Source organism: Trachypithecus francoisi, unplaced genomic scaffold (assembly GCF_009764315.1).
Source record: "Trachypithecus francoisi isolate TF-2019V2 unplaced genomic scaffold, Tfra_2.0 Lachesis_group0, whole genome shotgun sequence".
NCBI lineage: Eukaryota > Metazoa > Chordata > Mammalia > Primates > Cercopithecidae > Trachypithecus > Trachypithecus francoisi.
Window position 1 is genome coordinate 52927333 of NW_022681453.1, and position 21334 is coordinate 52948666.

At 47.7% G+C, this 21334-nt stretch overlaps 1 protein-coding gene across 4 annotated transcripts in view; it reads right to left on the bottom strand.

Annotated features, from left to right (window-relative positions):
• The window catches only part of SRGAP3 (SLIT-ROBO Rho GTPase activating protein 3), a 268212-nt gene that overhangs the window by 70346 nt on the left and 176532 nt on the right, over positions 1 to 21334 (bottom strand). For all 4 annotated transcript variants that reach the window (XR_004436994.1, XM_033210534.1, XM_033210533.1 and 1 more), the window contains exons 5-8: positions 9608 to 9793; positions 5161 to 5289; positions 3217 to 3438; positions 1180 to 1281 (exon numbers count right to left, since the gene is read on the bottom strand). Coding sequence is in view for 3 of the 4 variants with exons in the window: in XM_033210534.1 (XP_033066425.1) it covers positions 1180 to 1281; positions 3217 to 3438; positions 5161 to 5289; positions 9608 to 9793 (639 nt within the window). In the remaining variant the exon portion in view is untranslated. The remainder of the gene's footprint in view (positions 1 to 1179; positions 1282 to 3216; positions 3439 to 5160; positions 5290 to 9607; positions 9794 to 21334) is intronic.

Genomic DNA, 21334 nt, shown 5'->3' on the forward strand with positions numbered 1-21334 from the left:
AAACAATTTAAAATCCTTTGAGGGAAGATATAGGGCATAAATAAATAAAGAAAACACTCTGTTCATCTCCTGTCTCTTTCCAGGTTTGAAAAACAAATATATAATTTGTCTCCATACAACCTCCCCCTGGGGACTGCACTGATTTGCTATCATCCTGAGCTCCAATCTGTCTCACATTTGTCCTAGGTATGTCCTTTGTGGAGCTGAAAAGCAAAGTTGCCCTCTCTGCCCAGGATAGCACTCTTGAGATTTGAAGATCAGGACTGTGTCTTCCCACCTCCCCACCATGACTGCACTTTCAAAAATAAACCTGCCCATGACCTCGAGTGTCACTCCCTCCATCCTGGTGTCCTTTCTCCAGGGGCTTCCAGTTTGTTGACATCCTCCTTGGAGGAGGAGTCCAGGTTGGAAAAGGATGTTTCCCATCTGGCCTCTTCAGTCCACAGAATAGAGCCACTGCACTGGTATTTCCATCTGTACCCACTTGCTGAGAATCCTATGCCCCACAGCTGCAGGGGAGGGAGGCTGGGTCTGGTAAGACTGACCCGCTCCTTGGAGCTCAGAATCCATGTCACATTTAGTGTGCCCTGGGTTGTTTATTTCATTGTGTAATTTAAAATACCTACTGTTATTTCTAATGATAAAACAGAAATTCATTGCAGAAAATAGAAGAAAGTGCAAAGAAGTAAACAGAAAGCACCTATCACCCCACAATGCAAACATAGCAACTAATAACATTTAAGCATTTCCCTCCAGTCTTTTTTCTATGCCTAGAAATATACACATGCTTTAGTGTACTGCAGTTATGGCAATACTGAACATACAGTCCTATTTCCTTTTGTGTTTTGTTTGTTTGTTTGTTTTGAGATGGAGCCTCACTCTGTAATCCAGGCTGGAGTGCAGTGGCGTGATCTCAACTCACTGTAACCTCTGCCTCCCAGGTTCAAGCAATTCTTTTGCCTCAGCCTCCTGCCTTTTGTTTTTCTTCAATTTAACATCTTATAAGCGTTCCCCCAGGCTATTAATGATTCTTAGTGTGTGTGGTTTTAATGATTGTGTACTATTCCATCTTATAAGTGGAACTATCATTTCTTATGCATTCCGTGGCACAAGTGGACTCCTTGGGACAAGCCAGGCCTTCCAAAGGAAATCCCTTATAGGGCAGAGGGGCTCACTCACCTCCTCATTCTCTATCTTGAGGGTGGCCAGTCTGGACTGCAGCTGGTGATACCGCATGAGCAGTTCTGTCTGGACGGGCTGCTGAGCGCTGACCTGGCACACCTGCAGGAATAACAGCCACCATCTGTGGTTGCCCTGTGCCCTCCTCACCTGTGTGGAGCTAGGGCCGAGGAGTGGGGGTGCTACCATTAACATCCCAATCACAGTCCAGGAAACAGGCTCCGAAAGGTTGAGTGACCTACCCAAGGTCACAGAGCTCATAAGTGGCCATGGCAACCAATGCCAGATGAGAACCAGGGCCTTCCTACTCAAAGTCTGCCCTCTTGCCATTGCCAGGTGTGGCCTTTCAGTCATGATCTACATTTGGGAAGCAAGTGGAGGTTTACAAAGAGCCTTAACATAATCTTACTAAGCAAAATTAATTGGTTAATTTCAAGGCAAGAAGTTGTGGCAAGAAAGCAACCACCTAAGAGAAGCCAATGGGAAAAAACCTGAATGGGAAACAATCAGGGCACACTCCCATTGTGCCGCAGAACGATGCTGCAGCAGGGCAGCTGTGAGACAATGCACTCTCACAGCTCATAGCTCTTCATCCCCCAGCACTTGACTGGGTGAGGGCTGGAGGAGGGGAAGCACCTGAGAAATGCTGTTCTCCCTCCGCCTTTTTTTGTTTGTTTGTTTGTTTGTTTGAGACAGGATCTCACTCTCACCCAGGCTGGAATGCAGTGGCGCTATCGCAGCTCACTGCAACCTCCGCCTCCCAGGTTCAAGCGATTCTCCTGCCTCCGCCCCCCAAGTAGCTGAGACTACAGGCACCTGCCACCATGCCCAGCTAATTTTTTTTTTTTTTTTTTTTTTTAACAGAGACAGGGTTTCACCATGTTGGCCAGGCTGGTCTTGAACTCCTGACTTCAAGTGATCCACCTGCCTCGGCCTCCCAAAGTGCTGAGATTACAGACGTGAGCCACCGCCCTCCACCTCTCATGTGGGATTCTAGTATTACCTGCAGGTTAGGCTGCTGGCAGGCATGTGCACCTCACCCCTTCCAGGAACACAGCTAGGATCACAAGGGACACTAGGGCTCTCTGGACAGTATTAGTTATTTGCCACTGACTGGGCAACCCAAAGTTTATGGTCACCAGTGGTCACCATGAGGCCCGCATTTTCAGGTCCAGGTGATGGATCGAAAGAGTTGGAGCTGACGGCAGAGGGATGGGGCAGGCACAGCAGTGCAGCCCTGCAGAAGCCAGTGGGCAGAGCCATGCAGAGGGTCTGGCAAATGCCATCTTCTCAGATGCCTCCTTGCCCCTCCCCTCCTAGCAGGTGCCCCGGACAGCCCAGCTGAGCCTCACTGGGACCCAGAGGCTGGCTGGGTCAGGGACACTGTTGGAGTGGGTTCCCCCAATGCCCAGAGGAAGCAGTGACACAGATAAGCTCAGGCAACTATTTGCATAAGGGATTTTGTAAGCCTTGGGTAACTAGTAGGGCTGTGGTGGGGCCAGTCACAACGGCCTTCTTCCCATTTGTTTCTCATTTGTTTGTTTGTTTGTTTGTCTGTTTGTTTTTTCAGAATGTAACAAGGATCTGAGCAGTACAAGCACTGAAGGAAACTGGATTGTCTGGCATATCAAAGGCTTGTAAGTGTTGGAGGAAGGGAGTGCCCTAGTGGAATGCACCAGCCTGAATGGCTGTAGTGAGGCTACAGTGAGGCCCAGGCTTCCCAGGGACCTCACCTCGGCATCTGGGGGAAGAACATGAGCCTGTGTGCAGACTGGGGCTCCCTTGGAGTCTTCTAGACATAGCTGGGAGGGGTTGTAAAGGAAGCCAAGGTCCTGCAATTCTGCATGGGGGGCACTTGAGACAGTAAGATTAGGGTATTAGTGGTAAACTCCTAGGCTGGGGAAGCCCATGAACCAGGAGTTTGACCCCAGGCCTCGGATAGAAACTTCCCGTATGTGCAACCCGGGCTGATGTTCTGGAGCACATGGGGGAACAGAGGGAGGCAGCCCCAAGTCCGGGCTCCAGGGGGAAGCCTACCTCATCCCCCATGTGGGGCTGGAACTCGAACTTGAGTGGAGGGCAGAAGACTTGATTGCACATGTCCATGACTGTGTGCTTGTCACTTCGGGAATCCAGGTTGTCCACTGCATTCTCGATGACATCCAGTCCCTCGTGGCGAGAAGTCTCCAGATTGTACTCAGCTGAGAGATAGGTCCGGAAGGTGCGGGCCAGGCTGGCATGAAAGCCCAAATCACAGCACTTGGGGAGAGGCAACAAGAGAAGGTTACAGGTGAGAGCCAGGATGTGGAGGGGTGGTCACCGGCCACCACAATGACTTACAATTACCTCCCTTTCCACAGCTGAATCTTCCATCCCGGAGGCCCCAAGGCACTTTGGAATCCTACTGCACAAACCGCACTGTGGCCCTCAGTGGGAGTTGCGGTCGAGATGTGCGCAACAGTAGAACTAGGCTCCCTATATTCACCATCTTTCTCTTTTTTTTTGAGATGGAGTCTCGCTCGGTCACCCAGGCTGGAGTGCAGTGGCGTGATCTCAGCTCACTGCAACCTCCGCCTTGTGGGTTCAAGCAATTCTCCTGCCTCAGCCTCCCGAGTAGCTGGGATTACAGGTGCCCACCACCACTCCCAGCTAATTTTTGGCCTGGCTGGTCTCGAACTCCTGACCTCATGATCCACCCGCCTTGGCCTCCCAAAGTTCTGGGATTACAAACATGAGCCACTGCTCCTGGACCATCTTTCTCTTCTTTAGGGTGGTGTGCATGCATCCCCTCTGCCTGGAATACTCTTCTTTCAGAATTCAGTTTAGAGGTCACTTCCTCCAGGAAGGCTTCCTTGATGTTCTCCCCACTCAGAGTTGGTCAGGTGTTCCTTCTCCAGGGGTCCACATTTCCCTCTACCTCCCTCACTGTGACCCCTGCCAGTTAGTATTAAAATCATCTATCAACATGTCCTTGGTAAGGTGCGCTCCCCGAGGGCCAACCCACTGGCTCCTGCACCTCAAGTGCCTGACAACAGCAGGTGCTCCACTAATATATGGTAAACGAGTCAATAAAAGGGCTGAAAGGGCAAAAAGGAAAGTTGAAAAGTAGGAAAGAGGAAGGTCTGTCCTTGGGCCCTTTGGGAGCTCCCTCTCCTTGCAATGCTGACAACGGGTCCCCCTCTGGAGCCATGGGAAAAGCAGGAGCCCCCTGACTTCCCGACAGGATACACCAGGAAAAGAGCCCATCAACCAATACCAAGCCTTTATTAAGCATGGACAGGGCCAGCTCCCCCATCTGTGCAGGAAGGGGGACACAAGAGAAACAGTCCTGGCTCCTACTTAGATGACAAAGACGCCCTCCCCAGCGCCTCCGCTCACAGTGTTCCTTCTCCCAGTCTGCTTGTCCCTGTGGCGTGTCCTGCACAGCTGGTACTTGGGAGTCAGTCTTCCATTCTCCATTTGCTTAAGCTGCCCGATTTCTCCCGAGATAATCTCCCCACACAAAGCTGATCTGCATAATTAAGTCTGTCTCATTTGCTACTTTCTTTCGCATGTATGTGTGTCTGGCTGAGTGGCCCTAGGGGCGCTAAACATGTTACCAATAACATCTCCTTTACCACACTGGGAAATCCCCCAAGGCATGAACTGTGTATGGGTCACCCCTGAATCCCTCAAACCCAGCAAAGGACCTGGTGTCCAGGAGGGCACTTGGGAAGTCGGCACTGGATATACGACTGCCCAAGTCAACTCCACTGGGGCCACCAGAGGCCCATGTCCCACTCATGAAAATAGACACCATGAGGTAACACTCATTTTCCTGCTTCCAAACATTTACTGCCCCTCCCCTCCGGCAGGGCTCAAAAGACCCCTGGCTACCCCAGAATGTCAGCTAAAGACAAAGACCAGCCCCTCCTTCAGCCAGTGATGTGCGCCAGCCCAGATGTGGGCCCTGCTCAGTCCCAGACTCCCCAGGGAGCTCACATCGATCAGATCGGAGACGTCATGGATGTAGTATTTGCTTATAGCTGCATTGGTGGCTGCCAGATTGAGCAAGTAGTCATTCCGGGCCTTTGTGCATTTCAGCTTGTTTTCAGAGTACTTGGCCTGCCTCTGGAAGAAGAAAAGAGTAGACATAAGAAAAGCCGTTTAAGAGGACAGGACTTGTGATTTTTTTTATTTTTAATTTTTTAATTTTTTATTTTTTTTTAGAGACAGGGTGTTGCTGTGTCACCCAGGCTGGAGTGCAGTGGTGTGATCATAGCTCACTTGAGCCTTGACTCCTGGACTCAAACAATCCTCCCACCTCAGCCTCCTGAGTAGCTGGGACTACAGATGCATGCCATCACACCTGGTTAGTTTTTGTTTTTAAAGTTTTTTAGAGAGAGTGGGGTCTCACTATGTTGCCCAGGCTGGTCTGGAACTCCCGGCCTCAAGCCATCCTCTCACCTCAGCTTCCCAAGTGTTGGGATTACAGGCGTGAGCCATCATGCCCGGCCCAGTGATTTTTTTTCTTTATAGTAACTTCCTGCCACCCAAGCCCTGCACAGACACACCTATGGAAGACCTCCAACTGCTAGATGAGTAAGGGTTGGACCTGGACTCAGGCAGCTCCCTTTACATTGCACCCGCACAGCCGATGAGGACACTAGATAAGTAGCAGCCTCCGACTGTCCTTGCTAGGGTAGGGTGTAAATCAGATCCCTGGCCGGGAGCATTGGCCTGTAATCCCAACACTTTGGGAGGCCAAGGCAGGCATATCACCTGAGGCCAGGAGATCAAGACCAGCCTGGCCAACAGGGCAAAACCCTATCTCTACTAAAAATACAAAAATTAGCTGGGTGTGGTGGCCTGCAGCTGTAGTCCCAGCTACTTGGGAGGCTGGGGTAGGAGAATCACTTGAACCCAGGAGGGAGAGGTTGCAGTAAGCGGAGATTGCACCACTGCACTCCAGGTCTAAGTGACAGAAGGAGACTCCGTCTCAATCAATCAATCAATAAGACCCCTACCCAGCAACCTCCAGCGACGAACCAAACTGAGAAACCCTCCACGGCCTGGTCCCGTCCACTTCTCAAGCTCCACCTTCCCCCATGATCCCCCTCACTTGCTCAGCCTCCTTGATCATCCTTTAAGAGGCCAAGTTCATTCCTACCTCAAGGCCCTCAGACTCATGGTTCCCTCCGCCTTGGCCCAAGGTCTCGAGGCCAGATTGGCCTTCGATAACAAGCTCATCCCACTCCCTCTGCCCACCCCTGCCCGACTCTTTTCTTTATGAGCACTTCCACCACCTGAAATTGTTTTTTTCTTTTTCCTACCCTTTTATTTATTTGTTGATTGTCAGTGACCTCCCATTAGAAAATAAGTGGGGTTAGGGACTTGATCTGCCTTGTTCATTGCTAGGTCTGGAGTGCCCAGAACTGTCCCTGCACAAGGTAGGTGTTCAGTCATTTTCAGTGACTGGAGGACAGGAGGGAGGAGGATGACTGGATGGGAGTGGTGGGGAGAGGCGGGGTGAGGTAGCCAGAGCGGCCCATCTCAGCCGGGACCCAAATGCCTCCCAGGGAGCTGCTCCTGTCTGGGCCAGCCTGGGAATGGAGCAGGAAAGAGTAAGCGGGCTGCAGAGCTGTCCCCTGCTCCTTTCAGACTAATGAGTCCCGTTGCTGCGTAAAAGTCAGGTCTCTGTAAATAAATGGTTTTCCTCCTTCGCCTAGACATTCTTACACCCTCCTATTCCACAGTGAGTTCTCAACCTTTTAATTCTCTTCAGAGATCTCTAACTTTTCTCCAGGGTCCTGGCAGTTACTTCCTACACCAGCCATGCACCCGACCCCCACAGAGAGTTTTGATATTCTTGGCCTATTTCCAGTGGCCCACTATGACCATGACCCTGAGACCATGTTTAGCCCTTCATAGACTCATAAAATGTTATACCTAGGAAGGATGTTAAAGATATTTTCGTTAAACTCATCTATTTTATAGATGAGGAAATGAGAACTGGAGAGAAGTGGCTTGCCCAAGAGCCAAGTATCTAATCGAACTAAAAATAAAACTCTGAACTAAAAATCAGCCTCTGGACTTCCAGTCAGCACTCACTCTACCTCTCTGTTTCTCCCTATGTTGTAGTCCTATCATTCCCTGCTTGGTTATTTTATTTTATTTTTATTTATTTTTACTATATTCACAGAGTCATACAACCATTATCACTATCTAACTTTAGAATATTTTCATCATCCCAGAAAGAAACCCTGCTCCTATTCACAGTTACTCCCTATTTTCCTCTTCCTTAGCCCCTGGAAACCAATCATCTATCTTCTATTTCTATAGATTTGTCTATGCTGGACATTTCATAAATGTGGCCTTTTGTGACTGACTTCTTTCATTTAGCACACTGTTTTCAAGGTTCATCCATGTTGCAGTGTGTATCAGCACTTCACTCCTTTTCATGGCTGAATAATATTCCATCACATGGATATACCACATTTTATTTTATTTTATTTAACCATTCATCAGCAGATGAACATCTGAGTCATTTCCATCTTTTGGCTATTATGAATAATACTGCTATTCATGTACAAGTCTTTGAATGGACATATGTTTTTATTTTTCTTGGGTGGATACCTATGAATAAAACTGTTGAGTCACACGGTAACTTAGTCTATGTTTAACATTTAGATTGCTTTCCAAAGTGATAGAATCATTGTACATTCCCTCTAGTAGTGTGTGAAGATTCCAATTTCTCCACATTCTTACCAATACTTCCTATAGTCTGCCTTTTTTTTTCTTTTTTTGACAGAGTCTTATTCGATCACCTAGGCTGGAGTGCGGGGGCGCAATCTCAGCTCACTGCAAGCTCTGCCTTCCAGGTTCACGCCATTCTCCTGCCTCAGCCTCCTGAGTAGCTGGGACTATAGGCACCCACCACCACGCCTGGGTAATTTTTTGTATTTTTAGTAGAGACGGGGTTTCACCTTGCTAGCCAGGATGGTCTCAATCTCCTGACCTTGTGATCCGCCCGCCTTGGTCTCCCAAAGTGCTGGGACTACAGGCATGAGCCACCACGCCCAGCCCTAGTCTGCCTTTTTAATTCTAGCTATCCTTGTGGGTGCAAAGTGATATTTCATTGAGTTTGATTTGCATTTCCTTAATCACTAATGATAGAGACAATCTTTTTTTTTCTTTTTTTTTTTTTGAGACAAGGTCTGTTGCCCAGGCTGGAGTGCAGTGAAGGGATCATGGCTCACTGCTGCCTCGACCTCCCTCGGGTAATCCTCCTACCTCGGCCTCCCAAGTAGCTGGGACTACAGGCACATGACACCACACCTGCCTAATTTTTCCATTTTCTGTAGCGATGGGGTTCTGCCATATTGCCCAACCTGGTCTCGAACTCCTGAGCTCAAACAATCTGCCCACCTCGGCCTCCCAAAGTGTTAGGATTAGAGGAGTGAACCACCATGCCTGGCCCAGACAGTCTTTTCATGTACTTGTTGGCCACTCATGCATGTTTTTTTAAGAGCAACATCTATTCAAATTCTTTGCCTTTTTTTTTTTTTTTTCCATGGAGATGGAGTTTTGCCATTTTACCCAGGCTAGTCTCGAACTCCTGGGCTCAAACAATCCTCCCGCCTTGGACTCCCAAAATGCTGATATTACAGGCATGAGCCACCGTGGCCAGACCTACAGCACTGTTTTTAACTAAATCTGGATAGGGTTTCACGATTCTCAGTCCAGCGCTCTGGGCAATTGATCAGAATTGACATGAGAGATGAGATGAATTTGCCACTCCTGTCAGATTTCAAAACTGCAACTCAGAGAGGTGTTATAAAAGTGGCATTTTCAAAACCCAGCCCATCTGACTCCAAAGCTAGAATTCCTTCCACCACACCCTACTGAAGGACTTTTCCAGAATCAATACACAGGGATCTTAACTCTCTCATCTTTGAGTTGGCAATGGCAATTTTGGAATGAGCCCTTCACCAGGTTTCCAGGTGCTGGTTCCTCTTATTGAGACACATTCAGTAATCAGTTCCCACCTCACCCCCAGCCCCTACCCTTGGCCATTAAATTGGCCTCTGGAACAAGCGCCTGCTCCCACTAATGCCTGGTGATTCCAGGTCATCTGAGAAGGTGCTTGCTGGGTGTGAATCTCATCACAGTTCAGCTTACTTGTGAGTTGAGCACCTCATCTGCCTGCTGACTTTAGCATTAAGTCAGGCCTAACCAGTGCTAGCAGGGGCATGTCCGGCCCTGCTTCCACTAGAACACCAATCTCCAAAAGAAGAGATACTGGCTACATTGTCCCATCCCCCGTACCCACCACCACCCCACTGGGATGTGGGGAAAAAAGGGGGAAGGCTAAGGCTGTCCGCCAAGAGCATGGCCCTCCCCTTTGCGCCCTGTCCCCAATCGCTCCCAGCCCAGGGCCCCCACTCGCCTTCTCCTTCATCTTCTCAATCTTCTTCACAGAGCTGCGGCGCTGGGGCCGGTCCTCGTGCCGGAGCAGGTTCATGCTGAGGTCTCCTGACTTATTGAACTGCTTCTCCTCCTGCTTCTCAGCCTCCTTCAGCTTGCTTTCTGCACTGATGCTCTCTGCATGGTACATGTGGTAGGTTTTCATGACCTGGAGGCGCACAAATCGGGGAAATCAGCACCCAGCTATGACCCAGCATGGCCCTCCCTGTTGCTCCTGGCTCCATACCAAGTTCTACGCTCTAGTTGGCCGCTGCCCTGGTCCCACAACACGCTCTGGGCACCTGCCTTCCTTTACTTTTGCACAGACTCTCTGAGGACTGGATATCATCAACATCATCATTAAATCCTAACTAAGAGCCAGGCATGGGCTAGTAAAGAGGACATTTAAAAATAATAAATAAATAAATAAACAAATAAATAAGGAGGAAATTTAAAAGGGTAACCATAGCTCCAAGCATCTGGGGACTGTCAGAAGTGACAAGGCAAGCCCGGCCCTTGCTCAGCTATCCTCTCTAGCCCTGCCAGCAGTGACTGTGGCATCCCTCCCTCTCCTCCCGGTGCCGCAGGGATAGTCCCTCCTCACATACCCATAGGAATTGAATGGGGAACATCCATCTTACACACAAATCATTTTCTCAGCTGTTTCCTGAAGTACAATGGGCTGCAAATGGCTCTGTACCCAAAATGAGTAATATTAAGTAACCCAATAGATATTCCATGCTCTCTGGAATAAATCCATCCTTGCCTATAAAAACAATTCCTCCTGTAATCCCAGCACTTTGGGAGGCTGAGGTGGGAGGATCACGAACAAGGTCAGGAGATCGAGACCATCCTGGCTAACATGGTGAAACCCCGTCTCTACTAAACAAAATACAAAAAATTAGCCAGGCATGGTGGCACGCGCCTGTAGTTCCGGCTATTCGGGAGGCTGAGGCAGGAGAATGGCGCGAACCAGGGAGGCGGAGCTTGCAATGAGCTGAGATCATGCCACTGCACTCCAGCCTGGGCGAGAGAGCAAGACTCCATCTCAAAAAAAAAAAAAAAAGGAAACAATTCCTATAAAGCAAATTGCACTTTGCTACTCTACTTCCATAATAGCAAATGAATATTGTTATTACAGGGGAAATTTCTGAGCCAGAAGAAATTCTAGACATCATCTAATTAAACAACCTTTCAGTTTGACAAACAGGGAAACTGAGGCTCAGAGGTGCCAAGTATCACCAAGTATCAGTGCAGAGACACCAAACTTTACATCCATGTATCCAGGATCACAAGCAAAATATAGAACTTCCACTACACCAGAAAGATCCCTCATGCCCCTCTGCAGCCAATACCTGACCCCACCCCAGCCCCAATCATAGGTTTGCCTTCTGTCGTGTGTTCCAGAATCCAGTTCCATGGAATCATACAATATAAACTCCTTTGGGTCAGCCCTCTTTTTACTCAGCATAATTTTTCTGATATTCACTGATGATGCTGTACATATCAGAACTTCTTTTTTATGGCTAAGTATTCCATTGCATGGTTATGCCACAATCTGTTTACTTAGTCATATGTCCATAGCTACTCAAGGTGTTTATAGTTTTTAGCTATTTTGAATAAAGCTGCTATGAATGCTTATGTACATTTATTTGTGTGGACATGTATTTTCATTTTTCTTAGGTAAATACCCAGGGGTGGGATGGAGGGTCATATGGTAAACATATATTTAACCATACTGGAAATCTGGACTCTCACTTTTAATCCACCACTTTTTCTACCAGATCATCCTAGATTGTCTGTATCATTTTTTCATAAATAGAGATGGAGTTTTGCCATGTTGTCCAAGCTCATCTCGAACTCCTGGGCTCATGTGATCCTCCTGCCTCAGCCTCCCAAAGTGCTGGTATTACAGGTGTGAACCACCACACCCAGCCCTTAATGAATTTCTTTAATTCATTACCACTTTCTGAGCAGGCATCAATACTTTTAGTAGTTTGAACACTGACTGGGCTGCTCCATACCAATAGCATTTTTGCTGGTCCTCAACTAGAAATGTACTTTTCTTTTGCAATGCCAAGTGTATGACCATCTTTCTATGCTAAGGAACTTCTGGAATCCATGGCTCCTGGGCCTTGTTCATTCTCTTCTGTGGTTTGGATTACTATAACAGCTAATAGAATAAAGGCTTCCCTCCGGGAATGAAATGTGCTCCTATCTAACCAAGCCCTGTAAGTCGGAGAACTCAGAATGAATTCCTGGCCAACCCTAAAATCTTATTCCTTGTCATTTGAAGTGCTGTGAAGTGAGTTTATTAGAATGAGGAATTCTGTGCCTTTTTTTTTTTTTTTTTAAGACAGAGTTTCACTCTTGTTGCCCAGGTTGGAGTACAGTGGCACGATCTCGGCTCACTGCAACCTCCACCTTCTGGGTTCAAGCGATTCTCCTGCCTCAGTCTCCCAAGTAGCTGAGATTACAGGTGCCCGCCACCACACCTGGCTAATTTTTATATTTTAGTAGAGATGGGGTTTCACCATGTTTGTCAGGCTGGTCTTGAGCTCCTGATCTCAGGTGATCCACCGCCTCAGCCTCCCAAAGTGCTAGGATTACAGGTGTGAGCCACTGTACCCAGCCTCTGCGACTTTTATCATTAAATCACAGCACTGATTCATTGCCCAGAAAGTTCCCTTTGCCACAGCCCAGGAGTCAATATGGCAACATCTATTGCAGATCATAGAAGGTAAGAATATGGACAAGTGTCTGGGTTGAATCCTGATGCTCCCACTTGCCAGCTGTGTGACCTTGGACAAGTCACACAACCTCTCTGACCTCTGCTTCCTCATAAGTAAAACACAGATAATAATAGCACTTACTTCCTAGGCTGCTTGTGAGCACTAAATGAGTCAGTTTCTGTCAAGTGCTGAGAACAATACCTTCCACATAGTAAGAGCCATGGAGGTATCTATCAGGTGCTACCACCACCACCATCATCATCATCATTATCATCCCTGATTTGGGCTCAGGGTTTAAGAACCTTAAACATGCTCACTTGGAAATGCTTACAAGCTCTGGAGAACATTAACTAATGTAAAATATATATATATATATATATATATTTTTTTTTATGCCATGTTTCTCCCTTCTTCCTTTATCCTAAAAATCTCCCAAACTTGTAAAACGATACATGGATTTAAAATGCAGTCAACTTTTCTTCGTGGATCTTGGTGGAAAGATTACTTCTCTGCATTCCATCCATTTTTGCTCATTTGCAATCTCTCTAAGACTCCTAAAAATCCCCTTCTTGCTGATTTCATCCTCTCTGTATGCCAGTTCCACCAAGATCACATCCAAATAACTCAACGGACCAGAAAATGTGCCATATTGATGCGTTCTCGACATCTAGTGGCCAAAAGGGGTGACTGCAGACTTGCAGATAATCAAAGCAGGTGCCTATTTTGATGATCTTCATGCCTTGGTTAAAAGGACACTGGGGCCTGTCAGGGGCGGCGGCAGCAGGAAGAGTATCAGAATAAATAGCTAATGCATGTAGGTGATGGACCGACAGGTGCAGCAAGCCACCATGGCACACATTTACCCGTGTAACAAACCTGCGTGTCCTGCACATGTATCCTGGAACTTAAAATAAAAATAAAATAAATGAGTCCATTGAGTCATTTGGATATGGTCTTGGTGGAACTGGCATACAGAGAGGATGAAATCAGCAGGAAGGGGGTTTCTAGGAGTTTTAGGGAGATTACAAATGAGCAAAAACGGATGGAATGCAAAGAAGAAATAAAATAATATAAAACAGGTGTGGCTAAAGGGTGGGAACACATGTTGCAGCTGTCTCCAGGACCCCACCTTTCCCCTTCGACATGTCCCTCCACATCCACAGACAACCCTGGTTTCTTTGCCTCACCACCATATTGCTGGTGTTTTTCATGTCTGGATCCCATCCCTGTCTGCGTTCAATGATTCCTGCTACATCTCCTTTTTCTATTTTGGCTTCTAAGTCTGCCTGCCTCACCACGAATCTGTCATCTGCGCTGGGTAGTTCAGGGGAAAAGACAGCCTTTCTATTTACAGCTAGATCTTCCTGTCCAATCACCATGCATCCATCCACTCACTCAAGGTCAGCAGCCCAGCTGGGTGTTCTCAATTCGCACATATCCTTTGCCTAGTTTTCTTTTTTTATTTTCTCTCCCTTTACATCATTTTCTACTCTTCTTGAGCCACAGAGTAGTCTTCCTGCGCTCCGACAGGCCAAACTTCCCAGGATAGCCTCTAAACTTCATTCCAAAAATCCCATGCTTGGAGAAGATAACCCAAGCACCCTGGGGCCAAACTCCCTGTGATCTACTTGATTCCTGATTCCAAGAATAACAGTGAACTCCACCACCCAGGGTCACTTATGACAGACAGCTGCCACCAAAGAGTTCACCTGGAGGTTTCTCTGAAAGGATTCTATTTGTACCCAGAATCCTCTAGATGTTTTTATTTAATTACCTGATACATGGGCTTCAGCATGAATGGTCCTTAGCTCAATAGATTAGAACAGTTAGCTCAATATTGCCAGTCCAGGATGCATTAAATAATATTTAACCTTATCTATTACTTCAAAGTTTGCAAACCTCTTTCTAGGAGCCCTTCTAGTGAAGGAGCATTTCAATGAGTCCTTTCCCCAATCCTGGGAGGCAGTGTGATGACAGTAACAACAACGATAGCAGCTAACATCTATTGAGCACTTACTACATGCCAGGCCTTGCTGTATGCACTTTACCTATATTAACTCATTTACTTCTCACAAAACCCCTATGAGATAGGCAACCTATGATCCCTGCTTTACAGATGAGAAAACCATGGCCCAGAATAGGTCAGTAAGTTTCTCTAGGTGAAAAGCTGGTAAGTGAAGTCAGGGTTCAGAGCCAAGGTGGCTGACCCCACAGCCTGGGCCTACTGAACACATGGTTGTTTTGCTTCCCCGTACCCCTTTCTCAACTGTAAAACAGGGGTAAAAGGCTCCCCCAGCCCACTGGAATTAGGGAGACTTGGTTTTGAGACTCAGCCTTCCCACTACTTGCTGGGTGGCTGTGGAGAGGCGTGTCCTTTCCGTGCCCACCTGGTGAAGATCAGAAGGGGGTAGATGGGGAAAGTGCTCTGTCAACTGCAAATTATCAAGTGACCAACTGCCAGCAGCAGTGTGCCTGGGGCTGGGAAGGGACAGAGGCAGATGCAGGAGCTCAGCTGAGGCCAAATCACCGAACTGGGGATGTCTGAAGGGCCCCTCAGAGGTACCCATCCGCTTGATGCCAGGTAATGGGTTCACTTTCCAGCCCTCCAGACCCTATTCAGGGAGTCTAGGGAAGGACCTCGTAGGGACGTGTCACTTAAGACCACTATTCTTGGACCCAGTTCAGTTGCATGTGTTCTCAGAATGTAAGGGCCAAAAGGTCCTCCATAACTCTTGGTGTCCTAGCCCCTCACTTAAGGAAATGGAGGCTCAGAAATAGCAAGAGTGAGCCGAGCGTGGTGGCTCACACCTGTAATCCCAGCACTTTGGGAGGCCAAGACGGGCGGACCACGAGGTTAGGAGTTTGGGACCAGCCTGGCCAACATAGTGAAACCCCGTCTCTACTAAAAAGATACAAAAATTAGCTGGGCGTGATGGCAGGCACCTGTACTCCTAGCTACTCAGGAGGCTGAGGCAGGAGAATCGCTTGAACCTGGGAGGCAGAGGTTACAGTGAACCGAGATTGTGCCACTGAACTCCAGCCTGAGCGACACAGCGAGACTCCATCACAAAAAGAAAACAAAGAAAAGAAAAGAAAAAAGAGCAAGAGTGCTGTCCAAAGTCACACAAAAAGCCAGGCAGAGCTGGAACTGCAGGCCGGGTCTGCTGCCTGCTAAGCATTGTCTCTTCTGGTAATTACACTGCTTTTTGCTTTGCACACATTGCCTTTTGCCTCTTCCCTGATCCTCAGATTCTGAAAACAGCAAAGTTTTATCTGCACCATCTTTCAGCCCCTCATTTAAATGCAAAAGAAGGCAAACAGAATCTGGAAGTTAACAGCATCCATAAAGGGACACCTGGGGCAGGATAAGGATCAGTTGTTAGAAAACAGCTTCTCAATGTTGCAGTCCCTGTGTGCTTCTTCCACCCTGCAGACAGGGCTGTCCCTGGGCAGAGTGGCTCTCTGCTTCCAGCATTTGTGTATGGGTGAAACCCTAGGCTAGAGCATGACCAAGATCTCCTTGAAGGAAAAGAGAAGCAAAGTCCTGAGACCAGGATCTTGTTCATGATAGTATTCTCTGTACCAGAGCAGAGCCTGTTACCCAGCAAGTATCAATATATATTTGCATGAATGAAAGACTCTTTGGCTGGACTGGCTGGATCAACAGATCAAAAGATCAATGGATCAATGAATATGGCTGAATGGATGGGTAGATGGATGGATGGACAGATGAACAGATGGGTGGGTGGGTGAATAAATGCAGGGATGGGTAGATAGAAGGGAGAGTGGATGAAAGGGAGAAAGGAAGAGAAGAAGGCAGGGAGGGAGGGTAAAATGAGGGAGGTAGAGTTCTATTGCCTTTGTTCTGCTGAGCATAATCGGAAGTAGGGAGATAGCTGTACCATCAATCATTAAATATTTATTGAGCAGTTCATTATGTGCCAGGTACTACGCTAGGCAAAACTACAGTGTGGAAGACATGCAGGTCGCCACCCTCATAGGATCCACACTGTAGTAGAGATACAGGCAATTGTACAAGTGATGCTCACATGGTGTGATAAGTGCAATGATGAAGGGAGTCCTAGGCACTATAGGAAGGTTTCCTGGAGGAAGTGACATCTAAATTGAACACCGCAGGAAGAGTAGCTGTTAGATGGGTGAGCAGGGCTTGGGGTGGGGGTGGAGTGTCCCAGGCAAAGGAAGCAGAGTGAGCATTAGCCCAGGGGAGCAGGAGGCAAACAGGACTGAGGAGCAGCTGATAGCTGGAGGAACACCAGGTATGTCTCAGCACCAGCCAATGGAACCACTTCCTCATCCTCCCCCAGGGACTCCCCCTCAGTGGACATCTGTTGTTTTTCTCTGCCCAGACTCATCCAGTCTTCCTTCTTTGGGAACAGCCCCCCTAATTTTATTTTGAGGAAATCCCCCAAATTCCCCTCCACTATTCTCAGTACATGTGGTTCATGGGAAGCTGACATCACCCTGCAATCCTGGGGTGGCCATGAGACCCTGGCCTGGCCAATCCATAAACTTATGTTCATCTGACTATAGGAAGCTCAGCTAGGCCATTAGATGCTACCCTGGGGCTTCGCTGGAAACACTGGGAAGGGAGTATTCTCTTTCCACTGGAGGATGGTGAGAGGCTAATGGGAGGAGAATTTGTAGCACTAGGGACCATCTTTGTCACCATATGGGAGAAGCCTGCCAGATCATGAAGTCCACGTAGAGGAAAACAAACCAGAAATGGGAGAAGGACTGATTCCCAAAGGTGGATAAATGGATGGATGAATGGATGGATGGATGGATGGATGGATGGATGGATGGATGGATTGATGGATGATGGATGGAGGATGGATGGACGGATGGATGGATAGATGGATAGATGGATAGATGGATGGATGGATGGATGGATGGATTGGAAAGAGTGGGGAAGGAAGGTAGGAAGAGAGGGAAGGAGGGAAAGGGGTAAGATGGGGGAGGCATAGTTCTACTGCCTTTGATCTAGTGAGTATATTGGTGGGGAGAACAGCTACACCTTCAATTATTAAATATTTATTTATGTGTCAGGTACTATACCAAATGTACTACAGTCAAAATACAGTATAGAAGACAGATGGGGTCTCTGGTCTCACAGAGTACATGCTGTATTGGTGAGACAGACAAATCAGTGTGTGAGCCCCTGGATCCAGCTAGACTTAAGCGACATGTTCATGTGATTCAATAGAGTGTCATTGTTATCTAAGCCAGTTTGCACCAGATTCCAGTCCCTTGCCACTAAATGAATCCTAAAAGGCAGACTTCCTTCCCTTTGAGCCTCCCCAACTACCCATATCAGTCCTGATCCCAACCAGCCAGGCTCAGTGCAGTGACATAGGAGCAGTGCTGACTGGGCAGAGGCTCCCTCCACATCCCAGGTGCTGCTTCTCACCACTCTAAGTGCTGCTCCTTCTGCCCCTCTCTGCACCCAGGAACTGTCGACTGTTGATCAGATACCATCTCTTCTCTGGAGCCTTCCTGATGCTCAGTAGATTTCATCACCCCCTCTTCCAAGTTCCCTCACATTGTCGTATCCCCACTAAGACACCCATCATAGTGTACAGCCACATCTCACGGTCTGGATACGCTGATGATCCATACATGTATTCTTAGTGAATGGGTGTCTGGGCAGGACAGCAGAAAGAGAGGGTAAGGTTACCTAGAGGGAAACCTCTTCCGTTCTGCTTAGGACCAGTTCCATCCCTGGATGACACTGTGTACACAGCCTGGCTGGCAGGCTGTGACAGCCCTGAAGAGCTGCCTTGCCCTGAGTCTGAGCCAGGACCCTGGTCTCCCTTCCAGAGCACAGTGGCATGAAGATCAAAGCCTGGCAGGAACCTCAGTATTCCTCAAACTCCACACCTTCCTTCCACAGACGGCGTAAACCGAGTGCCAGAGCCCCACTATCTGGCACTGGGTCAGTGTTTCCACTTGTGTTAGCAAGGTGACTTTCGGTGTCATGGGAAGGAAACACTGCCAAACTGGACACTAGTAACATAGCAACCGAGGTGATATGGGGATGGAGGAAGAGTCAGGAGATATGCTTCTCTCTGTGTACCTTCTTGCACTGTTTACTTTACTTTTATTAACCCCTTTCAGCTCTCTGAGGATCCTTCTGATGACATCAGGAGGAAAAACCAGTCGGTGCCCACACATCTTCAGAGCTTCTCGCCTGCCACTCTGGCAGGCACAAGCTTGAATGCACAACACTGCTTGATTTTCACTTAACTAACAGAACGCTTCTATTTATACCAAACCGTGTTTCATCTGCTAATGTGAAGTATCATTTCCTTCCACAATAAATGCAGGTTCGTAGTTTATTTTTTAACTTTAAATTTTAATTTTTTTAAGATGGGGTCTCGCTCTGTCCCCCAGGCTGGAGTGCAGTGGTGGAATCACAGCTCACTGCAGCCTTTACCTCCCAGGCTCAGGTAATCCTCCCACCTCAGCCTCCCAGGTAGCTGGGACTATAGGTACCTGCTAACATGCCTCGCTAATTTTTTGGGTGCGTGCACAGTGTCATCCAGGGATGGAACTGGTCCTAAGCAGAACGGAAGAGGTGATAATGCCACCTACCTCAAAGGGTTATGATGAGGATGAAATGGATCAGTATATGTAAAGCATTTAGATCAGCCCCTGGCCTTCAATAAGCACTGTACATGATTGGAGGCTCTAGTTATTCATGAGATGAAACAATCTCCAAAATATACCTACAAAAGCAAAGCAAGATGCAGAATAATAAGTACAGTTGTCACCACTTGCATAAAACAGGAATGTGTGGGATATGCCCAAATGTGTGTGCTGATTGACGGATAAAGGATCTCTGGGAGAAGACACGGCTAAACTGGACACTAGTAACCTAGTAACTGAGGTTATATGGAGATGCAGGAAGAGTCAGGAGACATGCTTCTTCCCGTGTACCTTCTTTTATTGTTTAATTACTGTCTTATTTATTTTTTAAACAAGTGTATGTACCTTCTACTTCTAAATTTAAATATTAAACAATTTTTTTAAAAAGGAAAGTCGTCCAGTTCAAGTATGGAGCCAGCATCACAGACAGCAGGCCTGGAGGATGGGAAATGAAGGGGAAATGAAGGAGAAGGTGGTTTCACGTTTTCCAGCAAAACATTCTTAGGGCTGTGGCTGGCCCAGTGGAGATGGGGAATGGAGAAGAAAGATTCCGAACTATGTAGGAAAAATATTTATGCCTCATTTTTTCATAAAAGACACAATGACTCAGGACTCAGGTTTGCTAGGCACTGGGCTATACTCCATGCCAATCACTCTCCCCAGAATAATCCAGACAAATGAACTGGCAGCAACCCCATGTTCCAGGGAGGGACTGGGCTCAGAGGGTTTGTGTGGCAGGGCCTTCAAGTCAGGCCCAGCTGACTCTAAAACCTGTGCTCTTCCAGCACACAGGGCTGCTTTCCACTAATTACGTAACACTGGGGGAGCTTAAAAAGGGAGGGGAGGTCAACTTAAAGAAATATATTCAGTAAATGACAAAGGGCCCATCATAGGATGAAGCTGTGGGGCTGTACCTGAATGTCATCCTAGAAAGACAAGCAGTGAGCCCAGGGTGGAGCTGGGACCAGAACTTGGGCTCCTGGGCACCCAGTCTGAGCTCTCTCTACCACCCCCATGTCTCAGGGCCATCATGAGGAGGGAGACACCTTTGCCAAAACTTGCCTGTTGGCCCAGAGTTGATGTCATATCCCTGAGCCCACACACAATCAATCAAGGCTTGAACAAGTAAAAGGTAAAGTGATTCATGGCTCCAGTTAGGGTCTACCTGTGACCAGCTGCTGCTAGGTGCGAATGGACACTCCTCAGGCCCTCCCCACATGGCAAAGAACAAAGTCACTGGGCCTCTCCTGCAGCCCTGGACTTGGAAGACCGCCCCATAGCTTGGAGCAGAGCTACTGAACACAGAGGAAGAGATAGGTGGGGGGATGCTGGATGTTCACTAGTTACTGACACACATGTATTTCATAATCTAGAGATATACTGAAAATATGAACACATTTTTAGCCAAATAGTGAAAACACAGTGGGGTTTATAGTTTGTGAGTTGTTTTGTTTTGATTTGCCTCTTCTAGAAGGATTGCCATACTGGTCCACATTCTTCACCTCTGCCCTTTTTCTCTCCCAGGCCAATACATGAACAAAAGCTATATTGTGTCGGGCTGATGGGAGTTCGAGGGAAAAGAAGTGGAGTGGGATATATATGTGTGCATGCTTGCATGTATGTGTATGTACATGCATGCATGTGAATGTGCATATGTGCTACTGTGTGGTCCATGCCAAACTGCACGTGCAGGTATGCAAATGTGTGTGTGTGTGCACGTGTGTGCACAAACACCCATGCTAGCATGCTTTAGAGAGGAGGGAGCCTCAAGGTGCTAAGGACTGAGCAGATAAGGACTGGGTGATAAGGACTAGGCTTATTGAGTGAATGAATGAATGAATGAATGAACAAAATATCCGGCCTTGCAGTCTCCTCTGCATCCTTCCTAGCCCCAGAGAGAGACAAACCTTTTCTCTAAAGCAAGTGATGGGTGGCCTTTAGCATTTATCTCCACCATCATTACACCCGTAGGACCCCCTGAACAGACCACCACCACCTCCCTTACAGAACTTCAAGAAGAGAAAAAGTGGAGCTTACTGGAAAATCCTTTCTCTGCATTATTTATTCCTCAGTGACTGTGGTAATGACCCTGGGGCTGAGGGAGGAGGGGGACTGTAGACTTGTATAACCAGGCATGGTAACTAGAAAGTGCTCAAAAGAAATCCCTAGCAATGAAGCATGAATTTGGGACACATAGTGCCGCCAGCAGCTGGGTGGCTGGAGTGAACTGTTTGCAAAGAGGACTGTGATCATTACTGGCATGGCTGCAGGCATGGCCCTTCGCATTGTGACTCTGCAAGGGGAGGGGGGCT